Here is a 20,186-nt window from a genome sequence, read left to right on the forward strand (position 1 = left end):
TTTGGCTGGATTATAGAGGGTAGGGAGGAGACTTTTGTACAATAAGGCTGGAAAGATAGGCTGGGGCCAGATTATGAAAGGCTTCAAAAGCCAGAATATTTTACATTTGATCCTCAATTATACTATGATGGAGCAGTCGGAGTTTAATGACACACTGACATGGTTAGAATTATACTTCAGAAAAAACCCTTTGGCAGGTGTGTGGGAAATGGACTGGAGAGGAGAGATGCCTGAGGCAGGGAAATCAGGTAGGAGGCCATTGAAAGTGTAGGGAAGAGGTTCTGCGGACCTGAACTCAGGTAATGGCTGTGTAGGGGAGGGAAGGGAATGGATATGAGATGCTGTGGAGACAGAAACTACATTTGACAATTGCTTGGTTAGGTGGTGTGAGTGAAAGGGAAAAGTTAATAATGACAACTGTTAAAAGCCTACAATGATGCTCTCAACAGAAACTGTAGGTTCAGGAGGGGGTGCTTTGGGAGAAAAGACAATGTCATGAGATCTGTGATGGACTGGATCAAAGCCTATGAACATCAGGTCACACCTGTGTCACCCAACACAAAGGAGGGTGTGGAACAGGGTTCTTATCACTGTCTCAAGGCCAGAGTCTGGCCCCCAAAGGGTGCCTACAGAAGTTACCCACCCTTCTGTGTACAGCAGGGAAGTAAAGGGAATTTTCTCCATGGCATCTACACAGCTTCTGTTGCTGTCCATGTCCTGATTGGGCTAGGTCATAAATACCCTGAGGGCAAATGTCTGGCCCAGAAGGGGAAAGGCTGGGTGTTGGCAGATGGGGGTACAGTGGGAGAAAACTGGGCTACAATACATGAGGGTTGTACTGGAACTGAGCTCCATCTAGCTCTCAAGGGGAAAGAGTACGATGTGATCTAGCTTTCCATCTTCCAATTGGTTGATCACACACCCCTTGGGGCCATGCCACAGGCTCCCTCCCACCTTTGAGGCCCACTAACTTAGATGTTCTCTTCAAAGTCTCCTATTTGGTTTGAGTCCTACTAAGGTTTGAGGTGGAATGCAGGCTTGAGAAATCAAAAGGCCCAGGATTTCTTTTCATTCCTCAGTTCAGCTTATCAGACTGCCCTGGGTCACATAATATTCCAAGGAGATCAAAGACAGAAAGATCCCATAGATGTTAAAATATTCACAGCAGCACTTTTTATCTTAGTAAACTAGAAACAAAGTGGGGAGTCATTGGTCAGGAAATGACTAAACAAAGGTAAAGAAACTAATAGAGTTTTAGAGCCCAAAATATAATGAATTCATGAGGTGAAATGAGGAAAACGAAGCCTGGGCAAATGACGGCCCCAAGGGTCAAAACTCAAATCTTCTGAGTCCAAGTCCAATGTTCAAGTAGATGGTTTTGATGAGAGAGGGGGAAATGTCCATGGGAGCATGGATGAAGAAGGCCTGGGCAGGATAGAATCATGGTGGTCAGAAGGTGGGCAGGAGAAGCCTGGCACTTCTCCCATGTGAGACAAAGAGGTCCGAAGTCAGATTTACCTTTTCATAGTTCTCCTGTTCTATTTCTTACCTCATACTGACAGGGAACAAGAACATCTCGTTTTATTTTATTACCTGCGTTCAAGGAACTTACAGGCTAACTGTGTATAAATGGACTAGGTGATGGTCCCTATTCTATTATTCCGTGATCTGCACTTAACAAAAAAGGTGATGTGATATAATGGAAAAAGCATCCAGCTAGGGAAAAAAACCAGACCTGTTCCAGATGGGGCATCAGTGCCTATTTGTGTTATTGAAGGCAAATCACTCACCCTCCCTAAGTCTCCACTAACTCACCGGTAAAATGAAGGTATTTGTGCAGTCCACCTCGAAGAACAATTATGAGGAATGTGTTTGGTAACCTGGTGTGTTATATTATGGGGGGGGTGGGGTCAGGGGTTAGAGATGGAAAGAGAGTATCTGGTATGGAAACTCCACCACTGCAGATGTACTTAACAGTGCTGTCTGGGACCCTAAGAGATAAGTGACTTGTGCAAGGTCACACTGCTTGCCGACAGAGGGGCAGGACTGGATCCCAGATCTTTCTAATTCCCAAGGTCAGGCCTCTATTCACTGCCAGGCCGCTCTAGTTTTTAAGAATGGTTATCGCTCTAGTTGTTAAGAATGGTTATCGTTAATTAACGAATACACTAAGGTACAGGAAGCTTGTGTTATTCCTCCCCTGGAGTTGTTTACACTTTAGCTGGAGTTAATTTAAGGCCTTCAAACTGAGGAGTAATAGTGATGGGTGGACGGCTAGGGAGGTCTAAGCAGAACCTTCCCAACACCCTTCAAATCAGGCCACTCCTCAATTTGCTCAGAACAACACTAAGGGCAGTGTAAACGCAGAAGCTGCCTTATCAGGAACTATGGCTCAGCAGGAAAAACCAGTCTCTCTGGAAGGCCTAGGTGGCTCGAGCTGCTTGGCAGAGCCCAGCCCAACTTCCATAGGTACAGCCTCCCACAGGAGAGAGCAGGCACACCCAAGGAGGAGAGAGCAAACAAACCCTAGGGAGGGGAGGAAGCTTCATAGGCTGCAGCTGCTTCTGGGAAAAGGCATTACCCACCTCCCCTGGGCAGGCTCTGCAACAGCATGAACACAGTACCCCATCTCTATCACCTTTACTCCACACCAGGACATGTTCTCAACAGAAGCACTCAGAATCTTCTAGAGAAAATGTTCTCTCCTTCACTCTCAATTCCAGGTGGGGTACTGATGGGAAGCAGGTAGGCCTGGGCTCAGCCCACTTCTGAGCACCTACTGACTGCCTGACCACGGACAAGGCATTTAACCCACTTCACCTGAGGTACCACATCTATGGTCCCAAGCTCAAGTCAAGTCCAGAATCTTGTTTGTTCTTCCCCCTCCTCCCACATCTGCCCCACTGTCAGAATGGGGCTCTATTAAAGCTGCCTCCTCCCCAAACCCCATAGCAAGGAAACTCTTCCCTGGAACGTCACTGTGCTTTGTTTGGATTCTTCTTATGTACTTATGATATTGTCAGTGCTTAACTGGGCCTGTAGTTCCTCCTGCCTTCATAGATCCCAACTCCTTGGTAACTCCATAGACTGTTTTCAAAAGACTAGAAGCCAGAAATTTCAAGAAATTGATGGAAGGTGAGGTTATGTGACCTGTCCAAGGTTACACAGCTAGTAAGCGCATGAACCCAGCCTTCAACATAGATCTCACTTCAAGTCTAGGTCTTTCACTCTGCCCCCGCTGTCTCTTCAGTGGTGATGATAAGTTTCAGCTCACACATTGCCTCTTGTATGAGGCCTTTCCTACTCTGCCCCTTTGCCCATGCACACTGAAATTACATTTGCTTTTTACATGTTTTTCTATTTGTATGTTTCCAACAAGAGAATGTAAACTCCTGAAGGTAAGGGGGCTTTGTGCTTCTGTATCCAGTACCTACCTAAGCCTAGTGCTGGGCACAATATACAGACTGATAAAGAGAAATGTACCTTATTGAACTTCACATTGAGACAGACTGAATAGGAAAGTGTTACCAATTTTTCCTGCTGCAAATTAACTCAGGCCAGAGATACAAGGGCTGGAGACTGGAGGGGAGAAGGGGGATAAGGAGGCAGTCTAATCTGCTCCCATTTCACCACCACCTACTCTGGGCTAAGTGGGAGGACACATTTAACTGCTCCTTCCATTCCTGCTATTAACGTCCAACCAAGAAAGCTGAAGACAGTGTTCGTTGGGTAGTTTTGGACTACATAGGAGTGCTGCCATAGGCATATCATAGCAATTGTTGTCCTTTGCTCTCAAAAAGGACCATAACATCAGGAAGGTGCCATGATTTGCAGGTGAACTGGATTTAGGTGAGGGAGGGCTGTGCAAAGAAACCAGCCTCACTTTCTCCTCTGGAGCCATTTGGGTCCAGTTAGGTCCAGTGGCAAGATATAGGTCGGAACAACTGGAGATGGTCTTTTTAAGCTACGGTCTTTCCCAGATCTGTTTGTCTGAGGCAACCAAGACCCATTCAGTGATTAAGCCTAGGTAAGAAATGAGACAAAGAATGGCTTTTACCTAGTCAAAAAAAATAAGATCTGGGAGAGGAAGACCCTTAGGGTTTCTGGCCAAAACAGAAATAACTGCTATTTACATTTACTCTGAGCCATCAGAGTCTTAACAAAGGCCAGGTGAGACTTGGGCTGGCACCTATTGTTGACCAACCAGAGAGCCAGAGCAACAGAATTAGAAGGGCCCACCTAGTCCTTTATCCAATTTCTTGAGTAGGAAGGAATGGAAATGGAAGGATAAGTTCCCAGGGCAAGAGTCTCTAAAGAATCCCACTTCCCATCAGCACTGACACTGAGGTATAATGTGTGATAAGGCAATTATCCCTTGATCCTCATAGGGAAGTCTGGCCAATAAAGCCTTTTATAAAACTCCTAAGTCTGATTCAGGTTTTGCACGAGAGGTGTTTATTTAAATGATGGTGTTGGTTGTTTTATAGGTGCTTTGGGAGGGTTCTTGACCTCTTCTTCTGTCACCTCTTATATCCAAGAGAATACCAAACCCACTCAATTCTACTTTCTATTCCTAGGCCAAACTCCAATACAGGACTTTCTCACTACTAACCCAGCTTAATATAACAAGGCTTCTATTGGGTTTTCTTCCTCCAATTTTTCTCTCACACTAATGCCAGACCAATCTTACTTATGAACAGCTCATTTATATGGCAATCTTGTAAAGTGTGCTCCTGAGAACACCACTGTAAGGTAGGGTACCCATATTTTACAAAGGGAGGCAGAGATAAAAAATGGCAGTGAGGATAGATCTGGCCATGTAGCTCCTTTGCTCGCACATCTTCTGTCACTCCCTCTTCTGATTAACATCAGATTCTTTTGCCTAGAATTCGAGGGTCTCCAAAAAGCAGTACCAGCAAGCCTATTTAGTCTTCATGCATTCTATGCTCCAGTCAAAGCATAATGCAGTCCCCTCCAACACACCTGGCACCTTCCTTGCTTCTGTTCTCACTTTCCCCATCCCACCCTTGCCTCTTCACATTAACCATTCTTTATAACCCAAATCAAATGACATTTCCCTGAAGCTTCCCTGATACCTACCTCAGCACCTTTTCCTCCAAAACACAAGAACAAAAATTCTATATAAACATCTTCGTATGTCTTCAAGAGGCATAGCAGGGGAGTCAGTTTATACTGGCTCCCAGAAAGAGATTGGTAAGTTTTACATCACAGGAAATGGACAGACATTACAAATCAGGGTTCAGTTTATTGTTTTGTTGATAGTCTAGACTTAAGTGATGGAGAAAATGTTAATAATGTATTAAACTTAACAGTGTTGTGCAGATTTTTTTCTAGACAACAGGATGTTAAAAAGTACCAGTAAACCTCTAGGTATATGACACATATTATAGTTATACATTTATGTACTACAGTTATCCACATATATATATGTAATATATATATATATATGTATATATAGTAAATTTATACCAAACTGAAAGCTTACAAGACCTAAACTCTGTATGGTTTCTCAGCTCCTAGCACAGTGCTCTGCAAACAACAGGTATCTGAATTTGAATTTAGGTTTTTGACTCATGTTAAAACATATGGCCATGTCTGTATTTTCATTTTTAACAAGAACTCATTTCCTTATAATATTTAATAAAAATTAATCTCAACTCATGGGAGGAGGGGATCAAAAAGAGTAACTGTTGTCTATTACTTCTGGTGAAGGAGTTTTGCAAAGTAAGACAATCAATCATCCTCACATCCTACCTTGCCTCTTCATGTTACAAGGGCTGGAGGTCAATAGATATATTTTCCTCAGTTTAGCAAAGTAGGGAAAGCACTAGATTTAAAGGCCCTGGCAGCAAGTGTGATATAACACTGGCCTCAAGTTTCTTCATCAGCAAAATGGGATACAATTTGCAATACAGCTTCACAGGATCACTATGAAGAAAATCCTTTGTAAACCTTCCAATACAAGATCCAAATTCAGTCAATCACCGTGTAACTCCCTTGGTTACTCTCCATTTAAAATCTGCCCTTGACATGCAAGGCAGTTGGGCAAACAATACCAATCCACTCTCAGGTAACTTGGAAGAAACGAACCTTTGACTGCTGACAATCCTGTTTACTCACCTAGTCTGGGTATCGTGCCAAGGAAAGCCTGGTTAGTCCTAGAAAAGGTGTTAGCTTCTTACTTCCCTCCCCCTAGGGTGACAGATATAGAGACCTTACCACAATAAATGAGATAAAGGGTGCCAGAGGTAAAGGAAGCAACTCACAAGACTGCATACAGATGTTTGCATGAGAGGGGAGACTTCCCAGTTGTGTGTTGTTTTGTTTTACTACTGCTTTCCTCAAAACTCATTCATAATCAGGAAAAAAGGAGGGAAAAGAGCTGAAAAATGAGCAAACCAATGATAATTTTTGAGGATCTATTAAGTTACCTTAAAAATCTTGCTGTGGGACATTCCTCTTCTTATTTCTTTTTACAGGAGGCCTTATATCTACCAGTAACTCTCCATCAAGCAGTTCTTTCTACTAGGAGTCAAAAAATAACTGTTTTCTCTCTTTGTGCAAATTTCTTGCCTCCTTCCTGAAGTCAAGCCTGGCCATATTATCTTCCTTGCTGGGAAGGTAAGGCCAAGTCTCAAAGGTCCCCATCATGTGAGTTCCCTCTTAAGAACATAATGTAGTAACAATAGATGTTGCAGGAAAAGTGTTTTGTCCAAAATGTTCCAAAGAAACATGGGAAGATTTGTATGAAGTAATGCAGGGGGACGAAATCGAATGCAAAATAATACTGCAATGACTGCAAGAATGTAAATCAAGTGAACATGGAGGGGCAACAAAATTTCTGGTCAAATAACTGAGTTATGGTTAGTGCTGCAATGTTGAAGTTCAAAGGCATAGCCTTCCTTTCTGTTAATCAATAAGTTGATCATTCTGCAGAAAAGCAACTGTAAAGTAGTGTTTCAGTGTTCATTATGGTCATTACTAACTTGTACTAAAATTAAAAAACTTAATAAATTTAAGCATTTCAAAAATGCATTAAGAAGGTTACTGACAAGAAAAGAGCAAAATTAACTCATGGTTCAAACAGTCCAATTTCAGCAAGTCTGATAAATATATATGCAAAGATTTGAGATATTCAAGATCTTTTAAAAAAAATTACTAAACGAGAACTGGCCTACTACAAACCTGAGTTGTTTTTGTGTCCTACAATAGCATTAATAATAAGGCCCACAAAAAGACTCAATCTGGAATGCCAAAAACCTGCTGTGCCCCAGGTCCGTTGCCTGGCAACAGAAAGCAGCTGCAAAAAAGAAGCCTGGCACTGTGAGGGCGGCAAGACAACCTTTTCGGCCAACCCATCCTACGGTATTTTTATCATCCACCTCCTCAAGTTGAAATTCTCTTTAAGACTTTCAACATACTCTTGGACATCACACAACAAAAACTGAGAATCTCAGTACCAGAAGCAAAAGGGTCAAGAATTACTTTTAATGTTGGAATATAGGTGAGGGAGCAGAAAGGTACTTTAGAAATCCAGTCTAATCTCATTCCCATTTTACAGATGACTAAACTAAGGGCCAGGGAGGTTGCAGCAGAAGCTAGTCAGCTGTGGCAATAGAGGAAGGATACTAACTTCCAGAAGCCTATTCTAATGTACCTTCCCCCATCAGGTGGTTTGGCAAATTCCTGGAACCTGCCCTGACATCTGTTTTTTCATACTTCCTCAGAACTTCTAAATGTTTTTTCACATTTTTAAATACTAACTTTATTATTTACAAGTGTAAAAATCATTCTTAGTTCTCAGATCATGCAGGCTGTTGACAGCAGACCCCTGTTCTATACTTCAATGCCCTGAAAAATATCAAAAGGGACAAGTGAAAAAGGAAGATTAAGTGGCAAGAATACTCTGACTCCTGATACTAGCCCTACGGCTCAAAAGAACACAGCATTCATCTGGTATATATGCAATTTTGGACAAGAGATAAAATAATGAAGTTATTTTATATAGGGCAATATGCACTGAGTTGGATATTGTCTCAGCTGTATGGGTGGTCAATATTCTGCTTTAAGGAATACACATTTTCCTAAGACTCTGAAGGTATATATTCAGTCACTCGGGCAAAACCTGTTTATTACATACATCAAGTATAAGAGTGTAGTTCAGAGAGCATATCTGGCTAATTCTCAGTGCTGTTAGTCCATTTAGAGATTTAATTTTATTGAAAAAATCATCTGTATCCTCTCCAAAGGAGTATCTATGTCTGAAGGGTGATGAAATCTTCCACCTAATTGTGGAAATGTGTTATTTACCTGATATCCCAGACATTATCCTTGTATGAGCAAAGGCACATTCTGCAGGTGGTTCCAGAGGCTAAGTGTTTTGCCCAGGCAGCATTAATTGCTGCTTCAGGGATATTACAGCTTGAATAATTCAGGAATGGTTGACCCTTGATAAACCACAGGTGGGAGAATAGTTAAGAATTAAGGCTCACACTCCCTACCTGTGTTTAAAGCTGGGCCTTGTTCTATTTCTTTTCTTGTTTGATTTGTTTTCCCCATAGGAAAAAAGTCCTTAAAAGACAAATAATAAAGTAATGAAAAGGTCTTTTGTAGTACAGGAGGAGGCAGCCTTGGAATGAAGACGTATCTCAAGTGAATTAGCCACAAACACATTTAGGGAGTGCAAAGTTTAGTTTTATCCAGATCCTGGCCCCGGAGTCGTTTTCTGGCACAATCCCAAACCCCTTTGAAGGCAGTCATAGGGCAATGGCAAAAGCACAAGCCTTGGAAGTCAAAGGACTCAGGTTGTCTTTGTCACCTACATGACTTTGAACAAGTTACTGGTCTTCTCCAAACCCTCAATTATAAAATGAAAGACCTATACCAATCCCTTCCAGAACTCTTGTTAATCAATAAGCATTTATTAAGGGCCTAATGTATGCCAAGCACTGAGAATACAAACAGTCGCTGCCCACAAGGAGCTTACATTCTATAAGGGAAGAATAACATGTATACATCTAAGTATATACAAAATAAATACATAAATACAAGATAATTTGGGGAGTGAGGCACTAGCAGCTGGGGAACACAGGAAAGGCTTATTGTAGAAGGTGGCACTTGAGCTTAGCTTTGAAAGAAATTAGGCAGAGGTGTGACAAGAGTATATTCCAGGCATGAGGGATAGCCTGGACAAAGGCACAAACGGGACAGTACCATGAGGAATGGCAAAAAAGCCAGGTGGGTTGGACCACAGAGTACATAAACAGGAATAATATAAAAGTCAAAAAAGCTGGTGGAAACCTAACTATCAACAGAGGAGTTTTCATTTGATACCAAAGGTAATAGGGAGTCATTGGAGTTTATTGAGCAGTGAAGTCACATGGCCAGACCTATGCTTCACTACATTTCCTTTGGTAGCTGTATAAATCCTGTAATGAAGATGGTATACTGTCTTCCCTGGACTGATCAAATCCCTCTCCAGGATTTTATTCAATGTTTAAGAGTTAGAAATCCTGACCCAGTTGCAAGAGTGTGAAAAGCATCACACCCCAAAAGCCACCATCTAGGCTGGCACAACCACCAACCTTCTTAAAAAAACATGGCAGGGGATACTGTTTTAAAGACTGGAGGAGAGAGACAGAAAGACAGACAAGATGCCTCTGACAAGAGAACTTCAGATTCTAAGAGATAAAAACACTCAGGAGGAAAAAGGCAACCATTAAAAGATCATTTCAAAACTTTACCCAATAAATGTAAAGGGCAAAACAGGTCATTCCATACCTAAGTCTTCTATTGAAGGAAATACAATTGAGAGATTGAACGGAAGAAGCCTAGGTGTCTCAGGGACAGAAGTGGTCTAGGTGCACATCAGGAAATCACAGGAAGGGTCACTGGATCCAAGAACTGATAAATCTATTCACAAAAATGTATAGTTTACAAGAAAGTATCATTTAGTCCCAAAGTGCCACCCAAATCTGCAGATGACCCAGAACCTGAGCCACTGAAACAGAGAAGATGTGGTCCAAGCCTGAATATAAAGTTATATGAGGTCAGTTCTCCTGGAAATCTTTGCCTATTACTTCATGGCAGCAAGCATATGACCAGGGCTTTCATGACTAAGAGTGCTTTTTCAAGTAGAGATGCCTGTGTCATATTCTGTATGTGTGCAGTCAATGGCTCTGCTGTTACTTACGCAAAGAATACCAGGGGACTGCACACATCCAGATCACACCCAACATTCCCAACAATCTAGGAGGATCTGGGGCCTTCAGCTAACAGAGGACAGGGCTGTCCATCTGAACTAACTCCCTGTTGCTCTCTTCACTTAACATGGGCAGAAAATGATTTCAAGGCCATTTAGATTCACCAAAGTACATTTCATATATAGCCATTTCAATATACTCTTGGGAAAATGGAAACTTGGCACAATCTGTTACTAATTAAGCATAGTTCATATTCTATTTGATGGTGGGTAAAGAAATCATCTTTTAAAGTGCACTGAGCCTGTGGGGGACTGGACTAGATCTAAGGTACCTTCCAGTTCTAAATTTTATTTTCCCATGAACGTGGTATACTATTTAAATGAATGTGGTATACTATTTGAACTGATATTTTTCCAACAGCTTATCAAGTGGCTGAATAAGGGATCAGTTTTATACTTCTACTGTAATTACTAGACAAGAATTAACCGTGTTAATGTTAATCTTGATTACAAATCAGACTACTTGAAAAGCTCACAATCAAAGGCAGAATTTTATGTTGTTAAATGGGTATTAATTATAAATTACAGTGTGGTCTGTAAGGATAGTGTGGATGCTTTTTTCCTATCTCTAATCAGAAAGACCACTAATCTTAACATTCCAGGTAGGGAATGAGAGAGACGATAATTCAACTTCGAAAAAATCTACCAAAACTAAGTCAAATAATTCTAGGTTACAAATGTGAAGTCAAGAACCAGATTCTAACACCAAAGACTGAAAACATAATCAACAGAGTAACTGCTCCCAGTTGTTTTGCTTCAGATGATCCCTCTCCTACCTCCCCAACTTCAATTCTTGAGTACCTTATGTCTTTGTTGATGATCAAGTTCTTCTGGAGGATAAGTTAAGTACCTTCCAGTCCTCCGACACTCCACTGGGTGCCTGGCTGCTAACAAAAGTGTTGCTCTGATATAGAGTTAGGGGTCTGGCACAATAGGCATATGTTTATTACTGCAGTACAAATTGTTTTTAACAAGTGTCTTCTCAGGGTCCAAGACAAAAGAACTGCTTGTTTCATAAAATGACAGCTACCAATAGGTCCTCTATAACTGTCAAACCAATAGTCTCAACTAGCCCCTGAACTGGCTGCATGGTGTCTCAGAAACAGGTATGCCAACCTAATAATTTTGTTTTGCTGAAACTCCACACAACAAATGGAAGTAGGTTAAAATATCCAAGTTATCTCTTGAGGAAAAAAAACGTTACTCTGCAGTCACTAGAACTGAGTAAGGTCTATTTTAAATGGGTCAATTTCTGGTATTCCAGATAACACCAATAAGGTTTGACTCCACTGCTTCTGAAACATCAACTTTCAGGATCAGCAAGTTGGCTGCCCCATTTCATGTTCTATTTCAGAACATTCTTCACATGTCTCAGGTAACAATATGTGCACACAATTGTGAAGGAGGAAAAAACTGTTTTAGAACAAAATGTTGAACAAAGGCAGTGCTTTTAATCAATAAGTTTGAAAAAAAGTTAAATCTATTCGAACACACAAGCATAATTTACAGCAGAACGAAAGAGTTGGTCAGAAAAGAGGTTTTTTGTGTGTTGCTTTTTTAAAAAACTAGGCCTTCTTAAAAACAGAAAAGGCCCTTTAATACATTTCATTTTGTCATACCTGAATAGGGAAGTACAGTACTAATACTTCAGAAAACAACCATATTAAAAAAAAAAGTGAAGCAGTTACAAGTAAATGTATTTTAAATGACTAAATATATCATTTTAAAGTATTTTTGAAATTGTATTTGCACTGTTCTGATCAACAGCCAAAGGGAATAAAAAAAGTTGAAAACTAAAAAGTTTTGACATGAACACTTGATGAACTGTTATCATTTAAAGCGATATATATATGCTGCTCCCAGAAACAATGACATTCTATGAGCAAGATAACCTCAATGTGGGCAAGGTCAAAATCTGTAATCAAATCTTAGAAGAAATATATTAATGTCTGCTTTTTTTAAATGTTTATTTTACATTTTTAAATACAGAATTCTTCTCATTAAAAAAAAAGCAAGGAACTGCCTAACCCCATGGTTTTACATTCCGTATGTACAAGAGAGCAGACTGCCTTAAAAATTGTTCTGGGTGTAACAGCATTGACAGCCATAAGCTGGTACTGTTTCTGAACCAAATTTAAAAACCTCAAATTAAGTACTGTGGAGCTATTTAGAAGAAAAAAACCCAGTTTGTGAAGGAGAGAAAAAAGTTAAATATATATGTGTATATAGATATATATGTATATATATATATATATATATCTATATACACAAAACCAAACAGAAACAAACCCAATACACACAAAACTCAAGTGTCCCCATTAGGTAGTGAACTGTACAAACTATAGCTAATTAATGGAAATCCTTCTTCAAGAAGTGATTTGTGGTTTTTAAAAATCCATGTATTTCAATAACATACATCAACAGTGCTAAATGTATATTAACATCTGTCTATGTTACATTCCTCCAAGGCTCCCTATACTGGCCAAATGCTTTCACAAATATGGGCCAGACAAATCCGTATTTGTTTGAACAGAACACAAGATGCTCCAACATCATCCATGACTAACATAATGCAGATTAAAGCTAGATGACTTTAAAATTTAGGTATGTGATGGGGCATTTCAACTTTCCACAATACTTAATTCTAAAAGCAGAATTACATAGGATTTGTGCACAAGTGGTACCAAATGTGAGAAAATGGAGTGGCAGTGATTTTTCAGTACAACATGAATCCCCACATACTGAATTATACTAAAGTGATTTAAAATATTTAAATGCCCCAGGTACCAATTTGCATTTACAAAATACAAAGCAAGATTACTGAACTGGATAGAAAACTGGGTTTGATATTTGATGTAAAAAGCCAATCAAGCCAATAATTTATTAATTTTGTTTTTGCTACTGTAGTCAATCTTGGGCAGAAATGCGAGGCTAGTCAGCTGAGAGACAGTTGACTCACTAGTACTATCTATGCTGCTACTATAATTCGTTCATCACCCTGGTTTAATAAATTCTAGCATCCAATTCTTCCAGGGAATCCTTCTTTGTATTACTTTGGACTAACTAAAAATAAAGGCAATCTAAGTCTTGCCATTTGGAGTTATGCAGGACACAGCCAAAGAGAGACAACTTATTTTAAAAACTGTTTTAGGTAACAAATTTGAATTTCTAACGTACAAAAAAACCCAGACATTTCAAAGCACAGCTATAGTCCATTAACAGAGAGGCTTCAAATTAAAAGGCAATTCAACTGTTAGCAATCACAAAGCACATGGAGCAGGCAACAGTGGACTAACCATCAGCCAAACAGGGTTCACACTGGGGCATTTCATTTAGCAGGGTTTGAGGAATTTAACTTGTGTAACTCACGTAATTTCAGCTTAAACACCATCCATCAGTGACTCTCTTGGTTAACCCCTAAGTGCTGGATGAGTCTGGAGATCCCTTTTAAACACCAAAGAATTCTTGTAATAATAATAGGGAGTCTTGGGAGTAATCTTGACTCTTAAGAGTTCACAGACTATCAGACCAAAACCAAATGGGGTAAACACTGACTCTAACGCTCTGTAATGTTAGAAGAGATTCCCAAATAAAAGGCCATCTTCTGCCCAGCCCAAGCCTCAATTGATATTGTAACACCACTTTTATCTAGTATAATAGACTCTGTAGTAGACTACTTTTGATCTCCATAAAGAATATGAGTTGTCGAATTTAAGTAGATAGACTCCTTTCCCTGGGTACTGATGGCTGCCAGCATATACTTCCTCATGACAGTCCCGTCGGTACACAGGTACAATTTCATCTAGCTGAGGCTTGTTGGACTTCCTTTTGGCTTTTTCTTCACTGTTTTCTGTCAAAAAAAAAAAAGGATGAAGATAGAAAATTATCACTGGTCTAAGAAAATCATATCTACTTCAAACAATTCAACTAAAGTGGATTCTCAGAAAAGTTATGATTTCCCTCAATCCACACCAGAACTATGGAACTTGGCAGCACACTGAGTTTCTGTGTTTTTATGCCTTTTCTTCCTTCTTTACCCTAGTCTAATATCCTTAAATAAAAGAAAATGGGAGCACCTAGGTTAGTGACCCTGGGAAAATCACTTGGTTTTCCTTCTTGATAAAAGAGGGAGCCTGGGATTCTGAGTTACAGAGGACTACTCCAATCAGATGTGTGAATAATGAAAACGGCATCTAAGTGGCACACTGAAAATGTTGGACTTGACATCAAGGAGTCCTAAATTCAACTGTTGGCATAGATACTTAACTAACCTGTGACCTGGACAAGTCACTTAATATCTCTGTGCATCAGTTTCCTCAAGTGTAAAATGGGGATAATAAGAGCACATAGCTCCTGGGATTGCTGAGAACATAAAATAGTATTTGTAAAGAGCTCTGTAAAGCTGAAAGTGCTAAATAAATGTTAGCTACCACTAATACAAGAGGGAGAAGAGAATCACCAGGATGCTTAAGGAGGGATAAATTGGCCCAGGTAAGGACACGGAACAGGTCAAGACTACTGTTGTTGATCAGTAGTGGGCCTGGGCCCCTCTGCTTGCTGACTGGATGTGACATAGACAAACATAGCTAGTTGTTTTTTTAAAACCAACTCAGAATGGTTAGACTAGCTGATCCCTAAGATTCCTCCCAGCATCTATGAACTCAAGTGTATATTACCTAAAAGAATAAAGGAAGCTGAACTGACAAGGCAATTGTTTTCTATGATACCAATATAAAAAGCAGGTTTTTAAAAAGCATGAGGGCCAACTGGCACACCTGTAAAACCTGAATTCTCCAAAAGAATATCAGATTTGCTTTACTGCAGAAAAAAAAACTAAACTAAAATTGGGCTCATTTGCAGATGAGAAACTTTCTACATTCCTGTATGTAAGAGACAAAGCCTATCAACTGAAGATTTGGGTTTAGGCTAAAGGCTCTAGACTATACATCACCACAGTAAGAAAAACACCTTTTAATCAGTATAAAAACTGTTTAGAATAAAAGACAAATGGGGAAAGTAATACAGGAGAATAGTTCCTGGGATTAAATATACTTTTTGGGGGAAGAAACACCTCCTACCACACTCTCCCTACTGTTCAAGACTGCTTGAACAGCTCTTGTGTTAATCCAAATTTTAAAAGTCTTCTTTAAAGACTTTTCTCCATAGAGGAAAGGATTTGGTGATTTCTTTGTCCTTTCACATCCATATGTATGTATGTGCCCAGTTTATGAGGATCAACAGACATACTTAAAGTTTAAAAAATAATCTGCCACCGTGATATAGACAATTTAATCAACAAGTTATTAAATTGTTATTTAAAAGGCAGTTTTTACTTGCTAAGGACTTTATGATCATGTACATGATAAATGATGTACAGTGAAAGCAAGCCACCATGGGTTAACAGAACTATCAATGGACTTAAGAGTCAGGGGACCAAGGTTCAAATTCTAACTATCACTTCCTCCCTATATGACCCAAAGTCAAGCATTTCACTCCTCTGTAGAAAATGGGGAAACTGGACTCAGTAATCTCTAAGGTCCCCTACAACTGCAAATCCTAGGATTCTGTGGAGTACCTAAAGGACAACCACCTATTTTTTCCTTATAAGGCTGCAGAATTAAGTGAAAGAGTAACAAATACTTTATTTACCTTAAATTTTGTCCCAAGAAGTATTCTTTAAACTTTATTGTTCTATAGGAATGTTAACTACCTCAATAAATACTTAGCGAATGCCCATGATATCTGGTGATTCATCAGGGAATGCAGACTATGGTAACAGTAAAAACTTTAAAATGAAGTTGCCACTCAATGAGCAAACAGTACCATGCCTACATGGTGTCCAGAAATGAGTGGAATTGAGTTTTTCTATGAAGAGGGAAGTGATGAAACCACCCTGTTAATTATTTAGCAATATACGTACAGCACACTGATTAAAGGATCTTTAAAAATGTGTTCCACTACCATGGTTCCTCTGCCAGCTCTATCTGCAGATTCTACAAGTTTCAGTGTTCAGATCTCTCTTCTCCCATTCTCCGCTCTCTCCTTTAGCACTACTACTCACTCCTAAGGTATGCGTTTCCTCTACAGAAGACTCCTGCATATTAATCTCCAGAAGAGAATTCAAAGCTGAGAATCATGCATTTAACATAAAATACCCAAAGGATGTCTCCATCAGGATATTCCAGTAGCACCTGCAGCTTTACAAATTTAAAACTAAGTTCATCTTCCATTACTTTCTGCTTATGTAATCATCCTTCATGTTGGTGCCATATTAATCTTCTAAGTACCCATATCTGATTATGTCATTCCCATGCACAAAACTTTTAAATGGCTAATGGCTACATAATGAAGTTTAAATTCCCAATCCTGGCATTCCAGGTCCTCCACAATGAGATTTCACCCTCACCTTTCAGCCCTTTCTCATACTACTCCCCTCCATGTACACTGTGCTCTTGCCAAAATGGGGCAGTCATTTTCACCCATATTGTGTCCTATACCATCCCTCCCCTCCAATGCCTTCTGTTCATGCTGTTCCTTATACCTGGAATCCCTTCTCCCCCACCAACCTCTAGCTAGTCAAAAATCCATCTCAAATGGCACATCTCTTTCTGTCATTTTTGCCAATGATTTTTATAACATATGCAGACTTTTATTTTTAAGTATGGTTATGAAAAAGCTGCTATACCTTCATCTTCTTCATCATCATCACTGGATTCACTGACATGCACACTGACGTTAGTATTGGGAGACACTGTCCATTCAAAAAATACCCCAAACCCAATGTCATAATTGTCTGTTGCAAACTCCCAGAAGAGGTAAGATCCTTCCTCATGTGTAGGTACTCGGACGGTGACTACTTCTCCTCTGCCTACTGTGATCACTGAATCTGCATCCTGCCGAATCTTCTCTTTAAAGTCTCTGATCTGAGGTCTCGTCCACATGGAAGGTGCAGCTATTACAGGAACAGATTCTAGCAACAAAAGGACTCACAAAAGTTAAAAAGGCCTACCATCTGTATTTAAATGACAATATGTGTTATATAATATTATGTTGACAACCCAGGTCTACCTAGCAATAAGGCTCAAGGGCAACTTCTCTGTTCCTACCTCAATATTATGGGCATATAAAAGAAGTCATGCAATATCTCAATTCTCATCAATGCTTCCTTATCACATTCAATTCATAGTCTTATTTACAACTGTTTTTTATACTTCACTTAAAAAAGGGACTTCAGCAATAGAATTTCCAGGGTAATTCCTGAAGGCTCAATAAATAACCGAAGGGGCTTTTAACAAAGATCTTTTTTTTTTTTTTTTTTTGCTTTTTGGAGGGCAATTGGGGTTAAGTAACTTGCCCAAGGTCACACGGCTAGTTTTGTGTGTGTGTGTGTGGGTGTTAAGTGTCTGGGGCCAAATACAAACTTAGGTCCTTCTGACTCTGGGGCCGGTGCTCTACTCACTGTGCCACCTAGCTGCCCTGGCTTTTAACAAAGAAAGAAACTAAAGATATGGAGATAAACTTAATAGGTTTTGGGTGAAAGTCTAAGGAAATCTGGATCTGATTTTAGTTTGCATAAAGCAAGAAAATAAATCTATCTCTAAAAGTTTTAGAAACACCCCAAGAAGATAAAACAAATAAAACTCAAAGGAAACCTGACTTAAACTTCTTAGAGATTGAAATGAACGGGAGAACAATGGATATGAAGGAGATGTATACTCTGGAATATTAGACAGACTTTCTATCTTTAATCATAGAGATTTTACCCAAAATATCCCTTTTGAAGATACTGATAACTCCTATTTGTAAGCAGAAGGGTATGCCAGGGCATCTCTTAAGATACCTTCTGATGCTACTTTCTATGAAATGCTCCAGAGAGAAGCCACAAAGTATGGTTTAGTTCTTTCCATTACAGTCGCTACATGCCACTATTAATGCTGCTGTCCTCATCATTCAATAGGGGTATAGGACTAGAATGAGAAGTCTATCACACAATTTTATATTTTTATCTTTAAATCTGTTGGATAAATAACAGAATCAAGAGCACATACGAGAGAGATTAATCCTAATTTATTTCAAAACTCTAGAGATAAGTCTACTAGATGCAGTATGTTTAGTTTATAAAGGCAAAAAATCTGCTCAATCAACAACTGTTAATGCTCTCATGAGTAAATATTCAAATATGCTCAACCCACTCTCCTCTAGATTTCTTGTTTTTAGTCTTAAGTAGGAAGACTAATGTACACAAATTTCTAATAATACCTTTTGGTCCATTCTCTAGGACTTCTTCTGAAATTTCTGGTTCCAGTTCTTTCGCAGAGCTGTCTGGGTGAGGTTTGGCCTGTCCATTGACTGACAGCATTTCACCAGGTGTGGCTGCATTCACCTTTGATGCTGCAGGCAAAGACGCTGCAGTTGATGCTGCTTCTTGCTGTTTCTGTAATGCTGCCTATAATTCAAGTAAAACATAAAATGTGCCGAATGTGAAGAACAACTATTTCAGGATACGATGTTGCCCTTTCAACAAAAGGGAAAAATATAGAAAAACCTGAAACAGCTATGTATTACTTTAAAATTAACTGAACCAATAGCAGTTAGCAGAGACTACACAATATACCTGACTGATAAAAGCTACTTGGTTCTACTAGCACTTGCATACTTTGGGAATGTTTTTTTTTTCTTTCAAAATGTTTTCTTTCTAGAGACAAATATTTACCTACGCAAAATAATTATTACTATATTAAGTTTGTAAAGAGTCCAAGTTTCACAGCGCCACCCCCTCCCCCCCACCCAAAGCACATGAAACAATGTAATAACTACATGTTAGGAAATTTTTTTAACTACAGATTTGTTGTCACTGTTGATGAACTGTATTATTCCACATTAATAGGAAACTGCTACCAATGTAACAATTGAGGGATACCAAAAAATTATCACTTCTAGAAATAAATGTATTTAATTTTCAGAGATCATTTAATAATCCCAACTGGAAGTACCAGGAAAGCTATCACGTTTAAGGAGTACTAGTATCACAGATTTGGAGCTTGAAGAGACCATGGGGGCCATCAAATCCAACCCTCTTATTCTGCAAATTAATAAAGTGAGGCATAAACAGCTGAAGTGATTTATTCAGAGCCATACAGCTAGTAAGGGTCTGAAACAAGATTTGAACCCAGGTCTTCCCAACTCCAAGTCAATGCCTATCCAACACATTACACTACCTACAGAAGATGTATTGCCTTCAAGAGCCAGGAATAAGGAGGTAGACAAAGGAGTGACGGTTTTTGAATTTGGTTTCTCAGAGACCTACTCTATCCCCTCATTTTTTAATTTAAATTTTATTTTCACAAAGAGTTGACTTCTCTCCCTTCTCCTCACCTTCCATCCTCACCGAGGGAGTAAGAAAAATAAAATCCCCGCTACAAACAATGCATAATCAAGCAGAATAAATTCTCTCCATGGCCAAGTTCAAAAAAAGGTTTCCATCTGCCCTCTAAGTCCATCATATCTCTATCAAGAGACACAAAGCACATTTCATCAGAAGTCCTCTAGAATAATGGTTGGCCTTCATGAGAGTTCCTTAGTGTCCCCTTCATCCTTTCTTACAGCACAACAGTATCCACCACATCCATATGCCACAACTTCTTTAGCCAATCCCCAAATGATAGCATTCTCTCCATTTCTGATTCTTTGTCATCAAAAAAAAAAAAAGAGCTACTGAAAATATTTTTGCACATATCTAATCTCTCATTTTATAAGGAAACTGAAGTCCAGTTAAATGATTCTCTTCAAATGACTTATCAAAGAGTTTATCAGTGTTTTCTAGTATGTTGTTCTAATATTCTCTAGCATTTTCCTCCAGGATTTTGGTTTTTTCTATATTCAGGAAGGCTTTCTACTCATTAAC

At 39.4% G+C, this 20,186-nt stretch overlaps 2 protein-coding genes across 2 annotated transcripts in view; both read right to left on the reverse strand.

The window, feature by feature from the left end:
* SDE2 (SDE2 telomere maintenance homolog) overlaps positions 1-20,186 on the reverse strand; it is a 318,043-nt gene that overhangs the window by 191,551 nt on the left and 106,306 nt on the right. The window lies entirely within an intron of this gene.
* Positions 11,714-20,186, reverse strand: part of ACBD3 (acyl-CoA binding domain containing 3) — a 46,792-nt gene continuing 38,319 nt past the window's right edge. Inside the window, exons 6-8 of the mRNA XM_069069101.1 lie at positions 18,542-18,728; positions 16,968-17,252; positions 11,714-14,132 (exon numbers count right to left, since the gene is read on the reverse strand). Coding sequence (XP_068925202.1) covers positions 13,927-14,132; positions 16,968-17,252; positions 18,542-18,728 — 678 coding nt within the window. The 3' untranslated portion in view covers positions 11,714-13,926. The remainder of the gene's footprint in view (positions 14,133-16,967; positions 17,253-18,541; positions 18,729-20,186) is intronic.

This window comes from Petaurus breviceps, unplaced genomic scaffold, assembly GCF_028583685.1.
Source record: "Petaurus breviceps papuanus isolate PSGF00001 unplaced genomic scaffold, PetGlider_PUasm1.0 90778, whole genome shotgun sequence".
Classification (NCBI taxonomy): Eukaryota; Metazoa; Chordata; class Mammalia; order Diprotodontia; family Petauridae; genus Petaurus; species Petaurus breviceps.